The following is a 16927-nucleotide window of genomic DNA, read 5'->3' as shown; positions in this document are numbered from 1 at the left end:
GCCCTAGAGGCCAGGAAGGCCAATAGTGGCCGAGTGATCAGTGGTTGACCAACAGCTGACCACGAGCCAGCAGTGTGCCCTGAAGGCCATGAAGGCCAATGGTGGCCAACGGGTTGACCAGTGGTTGACTGGTAGTTGACCACGAGCCAGCAGGGTGTCCTGGTGGCCAAGAAGGCCAACAGAAGCCTGGGATGCACTGCCCAAAGCGTGGCCAGCTGGGTGAGGGAGGTGCTGCTCCCTCTGCTCTGCACTGGGGAGGCCCCATCTGGAGCACTGGGCCCAGTGCTGGGCTCCCCAGTTCAGGGCTGACGGGGAACTGAGCCCAGCGGAGGCTGCAGAGATGCTGGGGGCCTGGAGCACCTCCTGGTGGGGACAGGCTGAGATCCCTGGGGCTGTGCAGCTGGGGAGGAGAAGGCTGAGAGGGAGCTGGTCAGTGCTGCTCAATATCCCAAGGGTGGGGGGCAAGGAGGATGGGGCTGGGCTGCGTTTGGTGGTCCCCAGTGACAAGACAGGAGCACTGGGCACACACTGCTGCCCCATGTTCTACTGCTGGTCAACCTGTCGGCCACCACAGGTAAATCTGTCGGCCACCGTTGGCCTTCTTGGCCACCAGGGCACACTGCTGGCTCACGGTCAACTGTTGGTCAACCACTGGTCAACCCGTTGACCATTACTGGCCCCTACTGGCAACCAGGACACACTTGGCTCATGGTCAACTGTTGGTCAACCGTTGGCCACCGGGACCCCCAGGTCTTCCCCACAGAGCTCCTTTCCACAGCTCAGCCCCAACCCAGACGGATGCGTGCGGTTGTTCCTCCACAGGTGTAGAACCCTACTGTGATGGCAGCCACCCCTCCCAGCTCTGTGCCACCACCAAACACGTTCCATCCCTGCTCACTGGTGGAGATGTTGACCATGCCTGGCCCCAGTACCAGCCCCCAACTGTGGCTGAGTGCCATACCTGCTTCCTTCCGTGCGCGTCCTCTCCCTTTTGTCTGGGCGATAACGATTTCAGTTTCTTCCTGCGTCATTTCGGAGATTTTCTGCAGGAAGAGCTTTTCTAGAGCTTCTGCCATTAAGACTATGTCATCTCCTGGCTGGAGGAATAAGAGAGAATAAATCAGGCAAGGCACATGTCTACAAAAAGGATTGCTATACTCCTAACAAACCAAGATCGCCATGAAGATTTTGCCTGCGCTTTTTTCTCCATTTAACACCAAATTTAATCATAAAGACAAATTAAAAATGAAACAGGAGCAATTTGGAGCAGTTTTTTGTGAGGCACGGGTGGGATGTGGAGCTCTGACTGCAAACTGTAACCCTTATCATCTCCCAGCTCTGCGACTCCCGTAGCTTTTGTACACTGTGATCTTTCTTTGCACTGTTTCCACTGGCACACAGCCGTGCTGAGCACACAATACGTGGAAGAGTCCTTGTCCTGAAGTGCTTATAAAGGCACGGAGAGACGATGGGCAAGGAGCTGTGCATGGCACATAATGGCTGATGGCAGAATAAACTGAGCCACGCTGATCAGTGCAGGCAGTGCTGCTGTTTTCTGGATGGAAGAAGGAGGAGAAAGAGGGGAAGGGTGGGAAATGAGGTGGAAACTCTTCACTGTGAGGGCGGTGCGGCGCTGGCACTGCTGCCCAGAGCTGTGGGTGCTCCATCCCTGGAGGTGCCCGAGGCCATTCCATCATCCTATGCTTCTGTCACCGTTGTGGACTCTCCCAATGCAGCCCAACGTATCATTCTGTGATCTTTAGGGTCCTTTCCAGACCAACACTCCATGGTTCTGTGACCTCCAAGGCTCCTTATAACCCAAGCCATGCTGTCATTCCACAAGAAGAAGACTCAGGATCCTTACAGGCTCTCATTTCCCCCTGACTTTGCATCCCTCAGCACAGCATCCACGTGGGAGGAAGATGGAAGACGACAGCATGAGCTCTCAAGGAAATGCTTCCCATGCACCGGGGAAGGAAAAGGAGGAGGACGGCCTGTGGGCATGGGAGAGGTCAACACCTTCACAAGGCCAGTCCTCGCAGGCTGGGAGGAGGAAGCTCCACTTGCAAAGGTCAAGGAAGGTGTGAAGGATGGTGGTGAGAGGATGCATCCTTTGGAAGTGCTCTGCAGCGGCGCAGGTGGGAACAAACGATGGACATCAAGACTTCATTGATGAGCTCTGAATTAATTGGCATGACTGCATGGCACAGGGCTGGATGTTTGCTCCGAAACACGACGGGAAATGATGAGAACGGGAAGAATTGGCAAGGAATCCAATGCAAAAGGCACCAACAAGGCCTGGCAGCTGCTCTGAAGGCTTTCTGCTTTGTTTCGCAGCGAAGGAGGGCATCCAACAACCCAACGAGAGCCAGGACTGATGGAAGATGAGAAATGGTGACAGTCTGCAGGCTCTGCGTGGTCCAAAACCCATTTCTGGAGTACACGAAGAGAACGGAGAACTGGGAATGGTGAGGGAGAAAGCCATGGGAAGGCACTGCAGTGGGAAAATGGGGAAAATGTGGGAATGTGGCAGCAAATAATGCAGACACGGATGGTCTGAAGCCTTCAGAGCTTCATTCCAGTTGCACTGTGTTGGCTCAAAGCAGAGAAGGCAAAGGCCATGGGCATTACTTTGAAGGACCAGAACAAGACAAGACAAGAATGTAAAACCCAAATAAAACTCAAATATCTGCAGTAACGAGCAGTGCCTGCTGAGGCCTGAAGTTATTGTGGCTTAAAGAGGGAGTGCAAACCTCGGGAAGTGGTCACTGTGGGCATGAAGGAGGAGCTTTGAGGGAGAAGAAGAGACTTTGGGGAGCGAGGAGTGGAGGAAAGGAACCACGGAGCTGCCTGCCAGCACTTCAGCTAGTGGCAATCTAGCTGGAACAACACATCTGGAACAAACTGGGTCTTGTGCAACGTTTCTGAGTGGAGGAAGAGGAGGAGAACATTTCTGAGGAAGGAGGAGGAGGAGGAGAACATGGTCAAATGGGGCGAGGGCGAAGCACCATGGAGAAGAGCTGGGAGGAACAGGGAGGGCAGGAGCTGAGACGGGGCTGAATTGGGGCAGGGCTGCAGGAACGCTGTGCTGGCTGCTGTTCTGAGGACAGCAGCAAACTCTCCATTGGTGACTGTTGCTCTCTGGTTCCTTGGCAGACGAGGAGATGGCTCTGCAGCACCTCCAGCTCCGAGCAGCATCTTCCTGGCACAGCCTCTGCCAATTTGGTGCTTTCCCATCTTTGCAGAGCACCCAAAGGCTGCGCTGACGCTCAGCTCCTTTTCCCAGTCCATCCGTGGCGAATGCAGCACTCCCTGACATTCCACATCCCCTCCCTGCACCCCAGGTGGTTCCACAACTGTTTATAAAGTGCTTTCCAGGATCTTGCTGCTGTCTGGAGGGGAATCTTCTGCAGTGCAATGAAGCAGAGCCGGGCAGGACGCCGCTCCAGGCACTGCTCTCTGCAGCACTGTTTTTTCCCCACATCAGGGTTACGAGCTCCAAAGCACACAGCCACAATTTGGCTTTTCACAGAGCTACAAACAACACACCAGACCTACCGAGCCTGTACGAGAACAGCAGAACCCTTCTGAAAACACACAGGAGCTCATCATACCTTATTGTAGATGTAACAGTTTGTAAACATCGTGTTAAAATCCTGGATACATTCTTGAGCATTCCAGTAGTAGTTATTCTCCAAGCGTTTCTTTATTGTTCCCATGTCCATCGGCGTTTTAATTATCTTATAATAATCCTGCAGAGGGCAGAGAGGCACAGGTCAGTGAGGCACAGAGATAAGGATGGGATCCCCCAAACTCAGCTCCAAGAGGATCCAAACACCCCCCCCCCGACCACTCTGTGAGCCCCTCTGCTGTCATTTATTGGGCAAACCCCACGGGACACAGCAGGAAAAGGTGAGTGGTGAAAGGCGAGGGGTGATGCTGTGCTCTCCTCGGGGCTTTTGTGCGATTCCCCTCTCAGTGCCACAGCATCAATGTTGGCTGTGTGGGATCATAACGGGGCTGAGCAATGGCTACAAAATCCAACTTGGAACGACTGAGCCTGAGGTCGTGCACCCCACGCAGCCACACGTGGAGAAGGGAGGAAATAAGATTCGCTTTCAGCCTCTTAAAGGCATCCAGATAATAGAAAGGAAGGTGCTGCTATTTTTAGGTGTCGTGGTTTGAAAGGGAGGATTGGAAATGCCGTTGCTATAGAAGCAAAGCTTGTCTATGGGGTTCTGCTGCCAAGAAATCCAACAGCTCAGGTGTTGTATCATGGAGAACTGCTCATCTCCTCTCTGCTCTGAGCTGGGGAGGCCCCATCTGGAGCACTGGGCTCAGTGCTGAGCTCCCCAGCTCAGGGCAGATGGGGAACTGCTGGAAAGGGCTCCCTCTGTTCCACCTCCACGCCCACAGGAAGAACCAGAGCACCATCAGCATGGAAAAGCCAAAGAAACAGAGCCCCCAGAGCCCTCACTGCTTTGAGAGTGTTCTAAAAGACCCCAAAATGTGAATTGGAACCCAAAGTATCAGCTGTGCCGGGCCACAGCCCGACTGGAGCTCCTGTCCCCATTCCTGGGTGTCTGAGGACATGGGTGCTTTTCTGCTTTTCCTAAGAGGAAAGCTGACGTGTGGCACAATTTGTTCAGGGTCATTTTTAATGGGATTTCAATGGACAGAGCCCTGGAACAGACAAGTGGTTTTGTCTCCTTCTCTGGGGAGCTCCAAGCCCACCTGGACACTGCAGGGAATTGCTCTGGGGAGGATGGAACAGGGGAAGCTCCGGACTCCAACCCCGATGGCTCTGGGTTTCTGTCACCCTTAAAGCCAAACCATCAGCAGAACAACTCAGCAAAGCCTCAGCACCTCCTTCCTAAAGACTTCCTCTGGCACAAACGCCCGCCCCCTCCTTCCTCCCACTGGGGAAAAAAAAACCCCCACGTCTACTCACGGGGAGGTTCAGCTTGACAGCATCCACGGGCTGCTGGAAAGGCCACGCAAACTGGTGCTTCCATAGCGTTTTGAGCACCACTTTGAGCAGGTACTGCAGCTGGTTGGTCTGCCGCTTGGGTTTGTTGGGGTTGGAGGTCTCTGGGGGTGGGGGGTTGACGCCGACGGTGCTGCCTTGCTGGGGTTGCGCCTGCGCCTGCGCTGTCGACATCTGGGTGGCTTCGAGGCCGTCGCCCATCACTGGCAGGTTTCTCAGTCTCGTCCCGGGGCCGCTCTCTGCAGACATGCTATTGATCCCATTGCATTCCTCACCAGACACCCTGCAAGAGAGAAAAGGGATGGGTGACTCCCGGCTTTGCTTTAAGGGCTGGGCGCTGCTTACAAAGAAGCGGGTGGGTTTGCTGAGGTTGGCTCTGTGTTTTGCAAGCCTTAAGGACACGGGTGCAGCGTGTGAGGGAGCACAGCGACCAAACTGTGCCAGGATTCTGCACCCCGGGGCAAGAAAGGGTGTTGTGAGGCCGTGTGCTGCCTCACCCAGCTCCATAGGGAGCGCTGGTTCCAGCCTCGTTCTCACCTCATCTGCTCAACCTGCTCCATTAGGGACTTTGCTAGGGGGCAAAGGAGGCTCAAAGGAGCGGAGCTGTGGGCGCAGAGCTTCAGCTCCGGCTAAAAACCAAAGGTTTGGTTCACCCGGAGGAGCACAAGAGGCGTTCATCTCACTTCGGTCCATCGGAGCACTGCAGCTGCCCCCCCACCACGCCAGCTCCCCCCAAATGTGATGCTAAATTCCTTCCTTTAGCTGAGCGTGGAGCTCCTGCAGCACATCAGAGGAACCACGCAGCACAACCACGCATCCCACAACCACGCAGACCCCCCTGCTTTTGGCAGGTAACTCCAACATCATCCCGAAGGCCAAGAAATTGATAACAACGCGTTTCTGTCGACTCGGAGGCGTTGTTCCAGGGCTTAACTCAGCCTGCCCGCCTTCCTAAGCAATGGGAACCAAGTCCTGACCATGAACTCACACCCTGACCGACTGAGCTCACCCCAAAGCTGTGTTGTTGGTCCCTCACTGTTTTCAGGCTGTTTTCACCCAAACGGAGCACGCTGAAGCTTAGCATTAAAGACAACAATGCAGTTTGGTGCAAAGTCTGAGTTCAGTGGAAGCTCTGCTGTTCAAATGATACCCGGGGAAAGTGAGGGAGGCACCAGCAGCCCTTTGGCACAGCCCCTGGGGCCGCAGGGTGCTTTTCCAGCTGTCTGAGAGCTGTGTTCTCAGCCCTGTGCCACCCGGGATGCCCCGTTTGTGCCGAGGTGCTGGCAAACACCTGAGCTCTGTCGTGCGCTGCTTTTCTCCCCCGTTAACGCAGCGACCTCACACACAACGTGATCTGGGATGCAGTGTGGATTTTCTCCTTGCCAAATCCCTCCAACTTTGCCTCCGAGCTGTGCTGAGCTGAGGCTGGGATGTGGGGCATGAGGGCCCTTCCCTGTGTGACAACTGGTGGCCAAGCAAAAGGAATCCTCTGTACTCACTGCAGGGGCTACGTTACCTTGTAGGATACATTGCCATACAATTTTGCCCCAGAAAATGATGCAGGGTCAGAAGTTGCTTGGCTTGTCCATCTATCTTCCGTGGCTTCAGGCACAAATGCCTTTAGATAGTGTATCTGATGAAACAAACAAAGCAATTAATCTGAGGCATCAGTGGGAGGCATCAGAAACGAAGGCACCTCCGTCGATTCTGTCTGTGGCACACGGCAGAGGTCCAGCCCTGGCTCTGAGCGAAGCAAAAGGGGTCTGCAGACACCTCTGGGTCTCTGCAAGCAGAAGTGAGGGCTGGGTGCTGCTGCTGGGGGTTCCTCCTCCGATCCATCACCTCCAGACCCACCACCAGCTCTTCTCCCTTCGCTCCCTATCGCAACAGCCCTCCGAGAGTTGAAGGTCAGAGGAAGCCGAGGATTTTTGTTAATAAAGCAGGTCCTGAACGTTGTAATTCCTTCCTGCTGCACTCAGCCCCAGCGCCAGGCAGGCTGCTATCACTTCCAGCCCCACCTTCCGCCCTCCTTCTGTCTTTCTGTCCGCCCGGAGCATCCCAGCAGCTCTTCCTGGGACCTGTTCCAAGCAGATGAGCTGCACATAAACCACCCTCCCTCCTTCCTCAGCTCTCCCACCAGTAAGGGAGACCCAGAGCTACAGGAAACACCCTAAGGGAGGTGTGAACTGCAAGTGGGTGCTGCACAACGTGTAACATATTGCTGTGACATGCAGTGTATCACTGTAATACATGGGATGCAGAGTAAGGTATGGAATAAGGTATGATTTATGCCTGTAATATGGCACTGTAACGCTTAAATTACGATAAAATAGAGATTAAGGTACCTTATAACTATAGAATAAGGTATGATTTATGCCTACATAACCTGCAATATGGCACTGTAACACCTAAACTACGATAAAATAGAGATTAAGGTACCTTCTGCCTATATAATCTATATTAGCAGGCAGTACTGCACTGTAATACACACAAAGTATAGAATAAAGTATAACCTGTCCCTATACAATATGTAATACAGCACTAAGACATGGAGCAATGTGCTTTATCCCTATACAATGAGCAACACAGCACTGTGATACATAATCTATAGATTAAGTGATAACCTATGCCTATATAATGAGCAACACAGCACTGTGATACATAATCTATAGATTAAGTGATAACCTATGCCTATATAATGAGCAACACAGCACTGTGATACATAATCTATAGATTAAGTGATAACCTATCCCTATATAATGAGCAACACAGCACTGTGATACATAATCTATAGATTAAGTGATAACCTATCCCTATATAATGAGCAACACAGCACTGTGATACAGAAACCAGAGAGCAACGCGTTATTTGTTCCCATATAATAAGTAATAGGGTGCTATAATACATGAGCTATGGGGTGAGCTGTTACCTGTGCCTACATAACGTGCAGCACAGCACTGTAATACATAAAACATGGCTAAGGGACAATCGAAGCCCATATTGCATGTAGTATAACGTAAATTAAAGATTAAGGGATAATCTAAGGTCATATAGCATATACTGTAACACATAAACTAAAGATTAAGGGACAATCGAAGCCATAACCATGTATTATAGCACGTAATTAAACATTAAGGGATAATCTAAGCCCACAGAACACGTACTATAACATAAATTAAAGACTAAGGGACAATCGAAGCCCATATTGCATGTAGTATAACGTAAATTAAAGATTAAGGGACAATCTAAACCCATATAGCATATACTGTAACACATAAACTAAAGATTAAGGGACAATCGAAGCCATAACCATGTATTATAGCACATAAATTAAAGATTAAGGGATAACCTAAGACTATATAACATGTAGTATAACACATAAACTAAAGATTAAGGGACAATCTAAGCCTATACTGCATGTAGTATAATGTAAATTAAAGATTAAGGGACAATCTAAGCCATAATCATGTATTATAGCACATAAAGGGATAATCTAAGACTATATAGCATGTACTGTAACACATAAACTAAAGATTAAGGGACAATTGAAGCCATAACCATGTATTATAGCACGTAATTAAACATTAAGGGATAATCTAAGCCCATAGAACACGTACTATAACATAAATTAAAGACTAAGGGACAATCTAAGACCATATAGCATGTAGTATAACACACAAACTAAAGATTAAGGGACAATCTAAGCCTATACTGCATGTAGTATAACGTAAATTAAAGATTAAGGGACAATCGAAGCCATAACCATGTATTATAGCACGTAATTAAACATTAAGGGACAATCGAAGCCATAACCATGTATTATAGCACATAAATTAAAGATTAAGGGACAATCGAAGCCCATACTGCATGTAGTATAACGTAAATTAAAGATTAAGGGATAATCTAAGGTCATATAGCATGTACTGTAACACATAAACTAAAGATTAAGGGACAATCTAAGCCATAATCATGTATTATAGCACATAAAGGGATAATCTAAGACTATATAGCATGTACTGTAACACATAAACTAAGGATTAAGGGACAATCTAAGCCCATAGAACACGTACTATAACATAAATTAAAGATTAAGGGACAATCTAAGCCTATACTGCATGTAGTATAACGTAAATTAAAGATTAAGGGACAATCTAAGCCCATATAGCATGTACTGTAACACATAAATTAAAGATTAAGGGACAATCGAAGCCATAACCATGTATTATAGCACGTAATTAAACATTAAGGGATAATCTAATCCCACATAACATGTACTATAACATAAATTAAAGACTAAGGGACCATCTAAGCCCATAGAACATGTACTATCACACAAATTAAAGAATTAAGGATAACCTAAAACCATGTAACATGTATTATAGCATAGAAATTTAAGATTAATGGACAACCTAAACTCATATAGCATGTACTATAACATAAATTAAAGATTAAGGGGCCATCTAAGCCCACAGAACATGTACTATAACAGAAATTAAAGATGTAGGAACCATCTAAGCCCATAGAACATGTACTGTAGCACAAAAAATAAAGAGGTAGGGACCATCTAAGCCCATAGAACATGTACTATCACAGAAATTAAAGATGTAGGGACCATCTAAGCCCATAGAACATGTACTATAACAGAAATTAAAGATGTAGGGACCATCTAAGCCCATAGAACATGTACTATAACATAAATTAAAGATGTAGGGACCATCTAAGCCCATAGAACATGTACTATCACACAAATTAAAGATGTAGGGACCATCTAAGCCCATAGAACACGTACTATAACATAAATTAAAGATGTAGGGACCATCTAAGCCCATAGAACATATACTATAACATAAATTAAAGATGTAGGGACCATCTAAGCCCATAGAACATGTACTATCACATAAATTAAAGATGTAGGGACCATCTAAGCCCATGTAATACCCAACACAGTGCTGTAACACAGAGTAAGGTCCAACTCCCAGCACAACGCGTACGGTGGGTTATAACCACAGCCTCACACAACACCATGGATTGGATACACACCTCATGCATCACCGCCTCAGCGCCTCGTTATCAATTAGTTTGGCTAATTAAAGACCGGTTGACTTAATCCACGTGTGCATTCCAGCTTGTGGAAAAGCCAGGAGGGCTGGGTTCAGGAGGGAGGTGAGGACTTGGAAGAGCTGTTTCCAGTCTTGTTTTCATGTCACTGATGTTTATTTGGAAAATCTCCTGTTTACTACGGGGGAAAGAACCACAGAACCCTAAAATGGGTTGGGTTGGAAGGACTCTTAAAGATCATAACAATACAGGAAGGGTTGGAAGGGTCCTTAAAGGTCACAGAACCATGGAATCACACGATGGGTTGGGTTGGAAGGGTCCTTAAAGGTCACAGAACCATGGAATGGGCTGGAAGAGTCCTTAAAGATCCAAGAGCCATGGAATGGGGTTGGGTTGAAAAGGTCCTTAAAGGTCACAGAACCATGGAATCACACAATGGGTTGGGTTGGAAGGGTCCCTAAAGGTCACAGAACCATGGAATGGGCTGGAAGAGTCCTTAAAGATCCAAGAGCCATGGAATGGGGTTGGGTTGAAAAGGTCCTTAAAGGTCACAGAACCATGGAATCACACGATGGGTTGGGTTGGAAGGGTCTCTAAAGGTCACAGAACCATGAAATGAGTTGGAAGAGTCCTTAAAGATCCAACAGCCATGGAATGGGGTTGGGTTGGAAGGGTCCTTAAAGATCACAAAACCATGGAATCACACAATGGGTCAGGATGGAAGGGACCTTAAAGGTCACAGAACCATGGAATGGTTTGGAAGGGCCCTTAAAGGTGATAGAGCCATGGAATCACACAATGGGTTGGGTTGGAAGGGTCCTTAAAGGTCAGAGACCCATGGAATAGGTTGGTTTGTAAGGGTCCCTAAAGGTCCCAGAACCATGGAATGGATTGGGTTGGAAGCGCCCTTAGAGATCCAAGAACCACCAATGGGTTGGGTTAGAAGGGTCCTTAAAGGTCAGAGAACCACAAAACCATACAGAGGTTGGGTTGGATGATCCTTGAAGATCACCGAACCACGGGATCACAGCACAGTTCGGTTGGAAGGACCCCAAAACCCCCCAGCCCCACCTCTGCCATGGGTTGGGTGCCCCCCACCAGCTCAGGCTGCCCAGGACCCCCGTTCATGGCCTCAAGCACCTCCAATCAAATGTGTTCAATGGGTTTATATGTTCCCCTCTCACCACGTTATCAGTCTGGTTCAGTTTTGCTGCACAGGACAGCAGGAAGGGACCGACAGCACGTGGCCGCGTGCATCGAGCCATTTATGTGAAGGTGGAAGCAGCTTCCAGGTCTTGGCACTTGCATGATTTAGAGGGAGAAAGGGCACGGAGTTTTCTGGTGGGTAACCTGCAGATCTCACAGCACCAGACATGGGGATAGGAAATAAAGTGTGAGTTTTGCATGAAAACAGGTGGAGGAGGTGTGTTCTGTACAGCTGAACACCCCATGGTTCAGCTGTTGGGATGCACAACTACAGGGTGCTCTCAAAGACATCTCCAAAAACATTTCCACAATAAATGCTGTGAGTTTCCAAGCAGTTCCATTCTCCAGCAGCCGAGCACTGCCTCTGCTCCATGCACCAGTGAGTTACATCAGGATGATTTATCCCAAGACTTCTCAGGAAGAACAGAACCCCCAAAATTACGGGGGTGAAACCTCCCCCGCCTCCTTTCCCTGCAAGTTCTGAAGCTCCAGGAGCAGCCAGAGGGGAAACGGGTTGCATTCTGTGCTGAATCAGCCAAAGCCACAGCACTGGTGTCCTCAGCTGAACCCAATGCGATGCCCATCCACACTGAGGAAGCACAGAAGTGTCCTCTGAACATGGAGTTGTTCACAGGGATTGGCCTGGAGAAAAACCCCAAGCAAACAGAGGGCAGTGCAGGAGGGAGGAGAACCCAACACAGCGCTGTCTCCATTACTGATAACAGAGAAATAACAGTGAATTACAATAATAGGTGCCGCTGTTTGAGCACCTATCAGTGTCTAAACTTTATCCTTGCCTTAAATTCAGCGTGTCTCCTCCAGCTTTGCACTCCTGGCTGCACACCTGAGGATGCCTGCAGCCTCAGCTGCTCATTCAGACCTTCTCAGCTCTGTTTGCATTCCTCCGTGCCCAACCAGCAGCACAGCTTCCAGCAGGAACCACCTCACTCATTAAATGAACTGGGTTAAAGCATTTGCAGTCCTCACCCCACCACTAAAAGCTCTTTGTGTGTCCGTTTCTTCACCGTGCCCTGCAGGAAAGGAGACTGAAATCCTCACGGTGGACACTGGCTGCCCTCTGGAGCCCTGAAGAGCTCCGTCCCACCTCAGCTAAGGAGAAAGAAAACACAGTGGAGCTGCATTCGGATTCACAGCAGCTCTGCCCAGCGGTGCTGACGCGATCTGTGTCAGTGGGGAAGAGCAAAGAGGATTCCTTTTCCATCTGACCGAGTTAAGCAGCTGCTGAGAGCAGCACCGGCTGGAGCCCATCCAGCAGTCGCACTGCCGTGGTCGTGCTCTGTGCTCCCAGGTTGGATGTGGGACACTGGCTGTGAGCTCCTGGGTTGGATTCTGAACTCTGCCGTTGCTGCGCTCCGTTCTGTGCACTTCAGCACAGCCTGGGGATGGCACTGAGCCGAGCGGTGCAATGATACGGCAGTAGGAAGGGATGGGATCCAGGGGGACGTGGACAGGATGGAGCAGTGAGTCCACACAAAGTTAACGAGGAGACCATGAGGATGCTCAGAGGTTGGAGTTCCTCTGCTGTGCCGACAGGCTGAGCTCAGGGTGTGCAGCCTGAGAGGAGAAGATTGCAGGGAGACCTCACTGCATCCTTCCAGGACCTCAGGGGATCAGGGGAGGGTGACTCTGGCCACAGTATTAGGAGAGGGTGGTGGTTTAAAACTCCCAGAGGGGAAATTTAGGTCAGGTGTGAAGGGGAAATTCTTCACTCAGAGGGCAATAAGGTGCTGGCACTGCTGCCCAGAGCTGTGCTGCTCCATGCCTGGAGGTGCCTGAGGCTGTGGACGGGGCCCTGAGCTGCTGGGGGGCACCCAGCCATGGCAGGGGTCAGCCTGGGGGGGCTTTGGGGTCCTTCCAACCCAACCGTGCCGTGATCATTCTGCACTAAACAGATGCAATGCTGGAAGAGTTTCATTTACTCTTCTGCTGTATGCGATGAGGGCTGCCCCTTGTTTCTAACCAGGAGCCAGCCTTGCAGTCCTCAATGTGCCACTGCTCCTAACGAAACTGCAGGGACGCCCCTTCCTAGGCTCAGCTTGCCCTAAGTCCTGAAGGCCAAGGGTGGCACCGAACTGAGATCTGAGCGGTTTCACTCCCGCAGCTCAAACACCCACAGCCCTCTGCTTTTTGTGCTCCAGCTCCCACACGCTCCGTGCTGCAGTCCTTGCCTCACAGCACCCAGGCCGCCCAGCAAAGCTTCTCCTCACCTGAAAGAGCAGAACCAGCCAAGCTGTGCTCACCCCACCGAGCAGAACCAGCTGCTGAAGCAGGACGTGTGCACACCACGCTGGGAGCAGCTCCCCAGCATGTTGGGAGCTGTGGAAGATGGAGGCATAAGGCCCCAGTGAGACCTTCCTCCCCAGAGCTCACCTGTCCGTCCATCACCATCCTCCTCACTGCTGCTCTCTGCTGCTCCTCCTGCTTATGATTTTCAGGTAGCTTTTAGGCCACGCCACAAAATTCTCAGTATTTTATCAGCTTTTCTCCCTTCCTCCTCCTCAGCATAGTTATAAATTTTACACTTTACAACTAAAACAAACCCTGTTTGTGCCCACATTTGGTTACCAAGGCAGTTCTTTGGACAGGAACCTGCTCAAGATAATTACCCCAACCCCCCCCCCAAAAAACCCCAAACATTTGTGATCCATCACCACGTACTGCATACCAGAAGCGTTCACCCCAAAAGCAACACAGGACTTGGAGGCTGAAAACAAAGCACACAGGACAACTCTGCTGAGAGCCTGGGATGGATTGAGCCATGGGAATGCTGGCTGGATGCTGAACCCCTACTGCTCGATGCTGAGCCCCCACTGCACGATGCTGAGCCCCCACTGCCGGATGCTGAGCCCCCACTGCGCGATGCTGAGCCACCACGGCCTGATGCTGAGCCCCCACTGCCCGATGCTGAGCCCCCACTGCCTGATGCTGAGCCCCCACTGCCCGATGCTGAGCCCCCACTGCCGGATGCTGAGCCCCCACTGCGCGATGCTGAGCCCCCACTGCCTGATGCTGAGCCCCCACTGCCGGATGCTGAGCCCCCACTGCCCGATGCTGAGCCCCCACTGCCCGATGCTGAGCCCCCACTGCCCGATGCTGAGCCCCCACTGCTGGATGCTGAGCCCCCACTGCCCGATGCTGAGCCCCCACTGCCCGATGCTGAGCCCCCACTGCCCGATGCTGAGCCCCCACTGCCCGATGCTGAGCCCCCACTGCCCGATGCTGAGCCCCCACTGCTCGATGCTGAGCCCCCACTGCCCGATGCTGAGCCCCCACTGCCGGATGCTGAGCCCCCACTGCCCGATGCTGAGCCCCCACTGCGCGATGCTGAGCCCCCACTGCCGGATGCTGAGCCCCCACTGCCCGATGCTGAGCCCCCACTGCTGGATGCTGAGCCCCCACTGCTCGATGCTGAGCCCCCACTGCTGGATGCTGAGCCCCCACTGCTGGATGCTGAGCCCCCACTGCCCGATGCTGAGCCCCCACTGCTGGATGCTGAGCCCCCACTGCCCGATGCTGAGCCCCCACTGCTGGATGCTGAGCCCCCACTGCCCGATGCTGAGCCCCCACTGCTGGATGCTGAGCCCCCACTGCCTGATGCTGAGCCCCCACTGCCTGATGCTGAGCCCCCACTGCGCGATGCTGAGCCCCCACTGCCTGATGCTGAGCCCCCACTGCCCGATGCTGAGCCCCCACTGCCCGATGCTGAGCCCCCACTGCCCGATGCTGAGCCCCCACTGCGCGATGCTGAGCCCCCACTGCCCGATGCTGAGCCCCCACTGCCCGATGCTGAGCCCCCACTGCCCGATGCTGAGCCCCCACTGCTCGATGCTGAGCCCCCACTGCCCGATGCTGAGCCCCCACTGCCGGATGCTGAGCCCCCACTGCCCGATGCTGAGCCCCCACTGCGCGATGCTGAGCCCCCACTGCTGGATGCTGAGCCCCCACTGCCCGATGCTGAGCCCCCACTGCCCGATGCTGAGCCCCCACTGCCCGATGCTGAGCCCCCACTGCCCGATGCTGAGCTCCCACTGCCGGATGCTGAGCCCCCACTGCGCGATGCTGAGCCCCCACTGCCGGATGCTGAGCCCCCACTGCCCGATGCTGAGCCCCCACTGCCTGATGCTGAGCCCCCACTGCCCGATGCTGAGCCCCCACTGCCGGATGCTGAGCCCCCACTGCGCGATGCTGAGCCCCCACTGCCTGATGCTGAGCCCCCACTGCCGGATGCTGAGCCCCCACTGCCCGATGCTGAGCCCCCACTGCCCGATGCTGAGCCCCCACTGCCCGATGCTGAGCCCCCACTGCTGGATGCTGAGCCCCCACTGCCCGATGCTGAGCCCCCACTGCCCGATGCTGAGCCCCCACTGCTCGATGCTGAGCCCCCACTGCCCGATGCTGAGCCCCCACTGCCCGATGCTGAGCCCCCACTGCCCGATGCTGAGCCCCCACTGCTCGATGCTGAGCCCCCACTGCCCGATGCTGAGCTCCCACTGCCGGATGCTGAGCCCCCACTGCCCGATGCTGAGCCCCCACTGCGCGATGCTGAGCCCCCACTGCTGGATGCTGAGCCCCCACTGCCCGATGCTGAGCCCCCACTGCTGGATGCTGAGCCCCCACTGCTCGATGCTGAGCCCCCACTGCTGGATGCTGAGCCCCCACTGCTGGATGCTGAGCCCCCACTGCCCGATGCTGAGCCCCCACTGCTGGATGCTGAGCCCCCACTGCCCGATGCTGAGCCCCCACTGCTGGATGCTGAGCCCCCACTGCCCGATGCTGAGCCCCCACTGCTGGATGCTGAGCCCCCACTGCCTGATGCTGAGCCCCCACTGCCGGATGCTGAGCCCCCACTGCGCGATGCTGAGCCCCCACTGCCTGATGCTGAGCCCCCACTGCCGGATGCTGAGCCCCCACTGCCCGATGCTGAGCCCCCACTGCCCGATGCTGAGCCCCCACTGCGCGATGCTGAGCCCCCACTGCCCGATGCTGAGCCCCCACTGCTGGATGCTGAGCCCCCACTGCCCGATGCTGAGCCCCCACTGCTCGATGCTGAGCCCCCACTGCCCGATGCTGAGCTCCCACTGCCGGATGCTGAGCCCCCACTGCCCGATGCTGAGCCCCCACTGCGCGATGCTGAGCCCCCACTGCGCGATGCTGAGCCCCCACTGCCCGATGCTGAGCCCCCACTGCCCGATGCTGAGCCCCCACTGCCCGATGCTGAGCCCCCACTGCCCGATGCTGAGCTCCCACTGCCGGATGCTGAGCCCCCACTGCTGGATGCTGAGCCCCCACTGCTGGATGCTGAGCTCCCACTGCTGGATGCTGAGCCCCCACTGCCCGATGCTGAGCCCCCACTGCTCGATGCTGAGCCCCCACTGCTCAATGCTGAACCCCCACTGCCGGATGCTGAGCCCCCACTGCCGGATGCTGAGCCCCCACTGCTCGATGCTGAGCCCCCACTGCACGATGCTGAGCCCCCACTGCCCGATGCTGAGCCCCCACTGCTGGATGCTGAGCCCCCACTGCTCGATGCTGAGCCCCCACTGCTCGATGCTGAGCCCCCACTTCTGCCTCAGGCCTCCAGCTCCTCCTGCAGGCAGTTCTCACTGTGGTTAACACAGCTCTGAGCAGCCCCCCCAGGGCGCATCTCAACACTTT

General features: G+C 53.2%; 1 protein-coding gene across 6 annotated transcripts in view; it reads right to left on the bottom strand.

Annotated features, from left to right (window-relative positions):
- Window positions 1-16927, bottom strand: part of BRD4 (bromodomain containing 4) — a 61684-nt gene that overhangs the window by 28304 nt on the left and 16453 nt on the right. For 4 of the 6 annotated variants that reach the window (XM_085214827.1, XM_085214832.1, XM_085214829.1 and 1 more), the window contains exons 3-6: window positions 6504-6620; window positions 4952-5270; window positions 3615-3752; window positions 962-1097 (exon numbers count right to left, since the gene is read on the bottom strand). In XM_085214827.1, coding sequence (XP_085070953.1) covers window positions 962-1097; window positions 3615-3752; window positions 4952-5270; window positions 6504-6523 — 613 coding nt within the window. In that variant the 5' untranslated portion in view covers window positions 6524-6620. The remainder of the gene's footprint in view (window positions 1-961; window positions 1098-3614; window positions 3753-4951; window positions 5271-6503; window positions 6621-16927) is intronic. The other 2 variants (XM_085214830.1, XM_085214831.1) reach the window with 1 other exon arrangement.

The sequence above is a fragment of the Meleagris gallopavo genome, chromosome 34 (genome assembly GCF_905368555.1).
Source record: "Meleagris gallopavo chromosome 34, MGAL_WU_HG_1.1, whole genome shotgun sequence".
Lineage (NCBI taxonomy): Eukaryota > Metazoa > Chordata > Aves > Galliformes > Phasianidae > Meleagris > Meleagris gallopavo.
The sequence above is the reverse complement of the archived record's forward strand: the minus strand, read 5'-3'. Positions and strand labels throughout refer to the sequence as shown.